Source organism: Trachymyrmex septentrionalis, unplaced genomic scaffold (genome assembly GCF_001594115.1).
Source record: "Trachymyrmex septentrionalis isolate Tsep2-gDNA-1 unplaced genomic scaffold, Tsep1.0 scaffold86, whole genome shotgun sequence".
In the NCBI taxonomy this organism is placed as follows: Eukaryota; Metazoa; Arthropoda; class Insecta; order Hymenoptera; family Formicidae; genus Trachymyrmex; species Trachymyrmex septentrionalis.
Window position 1 is genome coordinate 1,466,641 of NW_017306049.1, and position 7,241 is coordinate 1,473,881.

The following is a 7,241-nucleotide window of genomic DNA, read 5'->3' on the forward strand; positions in this document are numbered from 1 at the left end:
TATTCCAAGAAATTATCGTACTTTCTTTCATTTATAAATTCTTCAACTAAATCTCTGAATTTCTAAGATCTAAAGAAAATTTAATATATTTAATTAAGTTGATCAATGTGAGAATTGTATAAATTTCCTCTAATTTAATTCAAAATATTCTAAATGTTTAGAGTTAAAAATAGCATTAATAAATACTCTTCGTAAAATTTTTCCATAAAAGTTATTCGAAAAATTTGTGATTGAAAGAAGTTGCGACAGTTTCGGAATAAAATTTTTATTAATGACAAGCATCAGAATTTGATCTGTATGCGTCATTAAAACCACCCTCTTAACAAACTCATTGTAACAACGACTTTTTTATCCTTATTTAACTATCTATGTATCTACCTATTTATATATTTAAGTATGTATTAATTAAATTGGGCTATGATTAGATAAAGAAATTGGGAATGATAGAGCCATTTAAAGAAAAAAATGGGGAAAGATTTAATTTATTATTTTACTTTTATTAGCTCAATGATATCTACGATTTTTTTCTGTTTCTATGTATGTATATGCTATTTATGTCAATTTCGTGAATTGATATGATAATTGTTTGCAGTTTATCAAGATAAAAAGGTTAATATACTTGCATTAAGTATAATCAATTATTTGAACACAAATAATTTGTACAGCAAACATTATTACTAATTGCTTAATTACATATTAACATCAATGAAAATAATATTTTTAAAATAATAAACGTGATAATATTCCAAATAAAATAAATTTGCGTCAAATAAATTTGAATAATTTATAAACAAAATAATTTTGTGTTTTGACGATAGATAAAGATTAGATTAAGATTAGATAAAGATTAATGGCTCCTAATTAAAAAAAAATATCATTTTACTTATATTGGAAAAGTAATCGAATATTATACGTTATTTTAAGATAAGATATAATTAAATTGCGGTAATGTAAATATTTCATCTAATTTTGACAAAGAGACAAAGAAGAGAGAAAGAAGTTAAGTGAAAAGTTAAGTAAAATAATCTTATTTTCGCGAAGGTAAGGAAAGAACAAGAGTTAAGTTAAGGGGGTGGTTTAACGTGACATTGATATCATTAATCAGACTAGATGATTATTGGAAAATATGTTTCAGGATTGCATTCGCCTCACGAAGGATTAACTGGTGGTTCCGGTCAAAGTATGCCTGGACTCGCTTACTATCAGCCGGAACACACTGGATCTACAGGGGTAGTAAAGTATCCTGAGAACGGACATGACACTCTTTCGGACTTTGTGACTTTCGTGTGTCAAGAAGCTGAAAATACCCAGCAATTATCTCAGGTAATACAGGGCGCCTATATAAAGTCTGTCCCCACTCTCTATATTTCTGAAACGGTTCAAAATTATTAAAAAAAACCGCGTAATACATGTTCGATTATTTTGAGAGGCTATTCTATTAAAGAGGTTGGGGTTGTCTTCCCCCCAAGGAGTGCCACGGAGGAATCTAACATAAAAATTTCAAATGGAATACCCCATATTATAATATACCGTTTAAAAAGGCATAAAAGAAAGAAAATTTTTTGCGCAAACCGAAAATTACATTAATTAAAATGTTATTTGAGGCAAAGTTCGAAAAAGGTCAATTTTCAAAAAAATTATTTTTCGTTATTTAGAAATAAAAGAACGTTCGATGTGTGAAAATGTTTATCCTTTTAAATCCTTTCCATTAAAAAGTTCAGACTTTAAGATTTTTGAAAAAGAGAGTCAAAAGAAGTTTTGTTAAGTTTTGAAAATTATAGTAATGTCAACAGTAGTATTATCAGAATGCATCGCATGGAATTGCACGCGTTATTTTATTTTTAGATTCCTTTTGTTTCTTACTTTGCTTTCTCATTTCTTGATTTTTAATTTTTTCGAATTTTGGTTTTTACATTTTTTCTTTAAAATTAAAGATGAATCTTATTATGATCAGCAGACATATTCTGTAATTCTTAATGCAAATTTCATTATCATTATAACGCCGCTACGCAATTTTTCCCGATTAGAATTTGCTGTCAGATTTACTTTAATGTTATAAGGACTTAGTTTAGTTGACGTAAGGTAATCCTGAATAAGGTATACTTAAGAAGATTCTCGTCACACACACACACACACACACACACACACACACACACACGCACGCACGCACGCACGCACGCACGCACGCACGCACGCACGCACGCACGCACGCACGCACGCACACACACACACACACAGATTTGAGTATGATTGATCTTTATAGAATTAAAATTACCTTATGTTTGGCCGTTCGTGGGATTGTAGATGTCGCAAATAAAGTACACTCCAGAAATAATTAGAACTCAGTTTTAAACTGTTACTGTGCGTGTATTTTCTTTATGCCGTACAAACTCATGCTGACTCGCCTCTTCCGTTGCTTACATTTGTATCTAAAGGCACACCGATTATGCCCACAAGGTTCTATATATATATTACTAGACTGCTAACTTGTTTGAAAGTGGCCCTCAATTTTGATGTAACATTATACGCATGCGTCGAGAATCGCTCCGCGTGACCACGTGATGTATATCTGCACATGCGCACACATCAGCACGCTATTTTGACAGATAAACCTATTTAATAGTATTAACCGTTGAACTCTTTCTCTTCCAAAAGAAATTAAATTTTTCGCTATGAGATCACACGACTTTCATAAGGTTATACATTTAGCATATGAACAGTTGATACAAAACAGCCATACTGCATTCCTTTGGGTATATTCGTGATGCAGCGCAGAATACTACTACTATATAATTTCGGGATCCATTTCACAAGCTTGTTCTAAGGAGTTAGCAGTCTAGTAGTATATATAGAAGTCTGTGATCATGCCGTACTGTTACCAATTTAGATATAGAACTAGAAATGCAACGCGCCATCTACTAGTAACGTTATACATGAAAATGCGCTTAGTTCGTAACTAAACACTTTATATGCTATAAGAACCTGATTTGGTTGGCCTAAGATAATTCTGAATAAGGTACAAATCTTTGTCAGGTTTGAGTATGGTTGTCCTTTCTAGAGTTAAAATAATTAAAAAAATTATATGTGAGTTACTCGCGACATGCTCACTTATTTCTAGTACGCAGCCACGCCATGAAGTGGACGTGCTATTCGTAAGAAGAAAACTATAAGTTTTATAAGGAGGCATATAGCTAGTCACAAAAAGGTTGCAAACTTTTTTTTCGATGGGTTTTGGAATACTTGCTCATTGAGAGATTGGTTCTTATTTATAGATCCGAAAAAAAGGTGCTGCAACCTTTCTGTGACCGGCTATACAAATCGATTCGAAGAATCTTCTGGAAATTATAAAGTTCCTTCAGAGTGGGTTTCTGATGTTTTTTGGCTTCTTTTGGAATGTGATGCTAAATTAACAGCATTTGAACAACCCAACTAGAAATTTGTCCAGTGATTTTAGGAGATCCTAATACGGTAAGTTAATCGAGAGCCAATCAGTCATGTAACACAATAGTGATTCAGATTCTCATCCAGATAGTTTCATCAGGTTTATATCGGATTCATAATTAAATCCTTGTTAATGCCGCCACACATTCTTAATATTCTAATTAATTCCATTGAAACGGTCCAAATAAGGATTTTTATAATGAATCTGATATAGATCTGATGAGGCTAGATCCGAATGAAGATCTGACTACTATGCTGCGTTACAATATAACTGATCTGAGTCCCAATATCGGGAATTTAACTTACCAGAACCTGATAATGAAATCAGGTCAATAGTAGGATCTGCTAAAATTACTGAATAAATTTCTAGTTAGATTTTATCATGGAAAAGCTGCGTAACAGCATCATAATGACAACAAAAGTTGCTTTAAGAGTTACAGAATAGACCTGAGGGGCAACATTATTTTCATTAAGCAAGAAGCGAAACCTACGCCAGTCGAAACTGGATCATAAGTGCTTTAAATAATCATGTTTGAATCCATACCATGTTTGTAGTTTTTTGAATTGCCCGCCGAATTGGTTTCTCGGATTTATTGTTATAAACGTAATCGAACTATGTTATGTATAATAATATCACAAATTAAATTAACAAGTAATTTAATAATTTGTTGCTCATTTTCAAAGAATAAGACACTTAATGTATTGAAAATCTTAGTCCAAGAGATGATAACACAAAAATAGTTTTTATTTGTTACCGCTTGAAACCGTCATTAATTTGTAATTTATTAGATAAACATAAAGTTAATAGTGCACTGTCGTGGGAATTACTCTTGCACGGAAATGTTCGTGTGCATGCGTTGTCATTGTATTGACGATACAATGTGAAAGTAGTTGAAACTGTGTTGTCAGCTTACGCATAAACATTTCCGTGTGGGAATAATTTCCATGATAGCGCATCACTGCATGAAGAAAACGTAAGCATGGCCAATTTCCCGCGGTTTTAAAATTGATAACGTATGATTGAAGTGTAAAAAATTGTTTGCTTTTTTCCTAATATGTTATCAGTTAGCGTTTGTTTCTATTCACACAGCGTGTAATATAGTAATAATCTTGCAGTGATATTACAAATTTGCTGTAATATTGCACAGTAATATGTCAGTAATATTGTATAAATACCGCTGCAATATTAAATGTCCGCATCAAATTTATCATAGAAATATTTCTGCGATATTTTATAATATTTCTGTAACATTAGGCAATATTTCTACATATTATGCTAATATTTTGCAATATTGCGATAGTATTTCTATACACTGTATTAATATTACAGTAATATTACATAGTACAAATATCGCTACAATAATAAACGCAAAAAATTTATCACAGTTTGTTTCTGCGATATTTCTGTAATATTGCTGCAACATTATGATATATTATTATAATTAATCCAGTTTTATTAATTGCTAAAGTATTATTGCTCAATATTGCATTCTAAAAAATGATAAAGTCATGATAAAAAATATTCAGGAGCCTGGGAAGCACTTGCAAAAAGGTTGGGTATCTTCGGGAGACATGCCAACTCGATTTGCGTATTCCTTGTTATAGGAGTGCTAGATGTTTTCGAATAGAATGTCTCTCTTGTGACTGGGCCACGTACTTACCCTTTCAGCACGAAATATAGCAGCAATATTGCAATACTTTTTGTAACGTTTTGTAACCTTTCAACAAGGTTTCATGTGCAAGAATCGCGGACATTTTGCTATTCCAGAATCGTCTTAAAAACATTGCAGATATATTTCGTAACTTTTATGAAATGTTTCACTTTTTAGTCGAAATATTTCTAAAATATTTCTGAAAATTTGCGGTGCTATATGAGTAATATTGCAGCAAAATTTCAATAATGCACAATATTACAAAAATTGCAACGATACTACTGCACTATAGAAATTATAATATTTTATTGGAAATATTGCTACAATATTGCAAAATATTGTTATTTTGATTTTGTAGAAAATTGCAATATATTGTTGCAATATTACAATTCAATAAATAAGTATGTGGCTCCGCCACGAAAGGGATACGCTTTTCATAAGGAGAAAATGTTCAGAAGTTTTATAAGAAGGAGTATGTATTGTGCGCAATAACACCGACAACTGTCGGTAAATGTGTAAAACAGTTACAGAATATAGGCCCTGGTACCATTTCATTCTTGTTATTTACTGAATGTTAAACAAGAATGACATAACACCCAGAGAACAGGTGGGAATTCGAATACGCCTGAGCATGTTGATTAATCATGCACTTGTAGGAGACAATTTTCTAAATTTAAACGAGCTTAACGAGATTAGTTTTTATAATGGCAACTTTAATTCTCTTTCTCTCTCTCTCTCTCTCTCTCTCTCTCTCTCACTCTGTCAAAAATTATTACTCTTCAAAAAAAATTAATGTATCAAATAAAAAATTAAAACCCAGATGTTACAATCTTAACTAATCAAGTTAAGTCCTATCAAATTAAAAAGTAAAACACAAATGGTACTGTTTTTGTTATTTATATAAACTTACCTTTTTAACAAAAAAGATAAAAAAGCGCTAAGCATGCATGCTTTTTGTGAAGAATTATTTGGGCCTGCTTCACCAACGCCAATTGGCCGTGGAACTGACTAATTGTGTTTGCTGTTTAGTAGAATTGACTATTTATGATTGACAGTTAATCAACGATTCGGCTTAATCCAGTCGATAAAACCGGCCCTAATACTAAGTCAGTTTTCTCCATTAAACAATCTTAACGAGATTAGTTTTTATAATTGCAACTTTAATTCTCTCTCTCTCTCTCTCTCTCTCTGTCAAAAATTATTACTCTTCGAAAAAAATTAATGTATTAAATAAAAATTTAAAACTCAGATGTTACAATCTTAACTAATTAAATTAAATTCTATCAAATTAAAAAGTAAAACATAAATATCTCTTGTTATTTAGTGAACTTTAATGATATATGGTATATTGTTCGTATAAAAGATTTGATATTAACAATTCGCGCAAATTAAATTCCATGTAATTCGGATACCAAATTAAATAAATAATATTAACTTTAATGATATGTATCATTTCTATAAAAGATTTTATAAGAACTACAAGTTAAATCCCATTTCTTTATACCATGCCAAATTTAATAAATAATGAATATTAATCTAATGATATGTATCATTTGTATAAAAGATTTGATATCAACAACTGTGTTGCCAAGTTAAATTCTACTATCAAAATAAAAAATAAAACCCAAGTGATACTATCTTTATTATTATTTACTTAATCCAAATAGTACTATCTTTAATTTTTATGCAATGAAATCTGAGTATACATATATCTTATTGAAGGATTTTCCTATTCCAATTCAAATGTGTTGGAAATAATCAGTTTCTCTACCGCGAACCGATCCGTGTTCTACAGCGCCCTCTCGCGCCGGCAATTTAACACAGCGGCCACGCTCCCTTTTTGTCTTTTCAGAGCTCCTTTTTTTGTCTTTTCAGAGCGTTGGCGACATTCGTACGCGTCGGTCGTTTTCTCTTTACGCTTCTTGTATTTTCGGTATCTCAGCGTGTTATTTCTTTCGTTGTTGATTCCCAACCCATTGCGCAACCTTAACAGGTTATGGGCCCAGAGCGAACACGCTGAGTAACGCCGCGAGCAACTTCCATCGTCGTTACGTGAAACAGTAAAATCCGTCAGTGCCATGAATCCCACACACGTGTCGCGATTGGAACCGTTAAATCGCGATAATTATGACACGTGGAAGATTCACA

At 31.8% G+C, this 7,241-nt stretch overlaps 1 protein-coding gene across 7 annotated transcripts in view; it reads left to right on the top strand.

The window, feature by feature from the left end:
- LOC108755186 (nuclear factor 1 X-type) overlaps positions 1 to 7,241 on the top strand; it is a 316,149-nt gene that overhangs the window by 250,060 nt on the left and 58,848 nt on the right. For all 7 annotated transcript variants that reach the window (XM_018498052.1, XM_018498050.1, XM_018498056.1 and 4 more), the window contains one exon: positions 1,136 to 1,323. In XM_018498052.1, the coding sequence (XP_018353554.1) occupies positions 1,136 to 1,323 (188 nt within the window). The remainder of the gene's footprint in view (positions 1 to 1,135; positions 1,324 to 7,241) is intronic.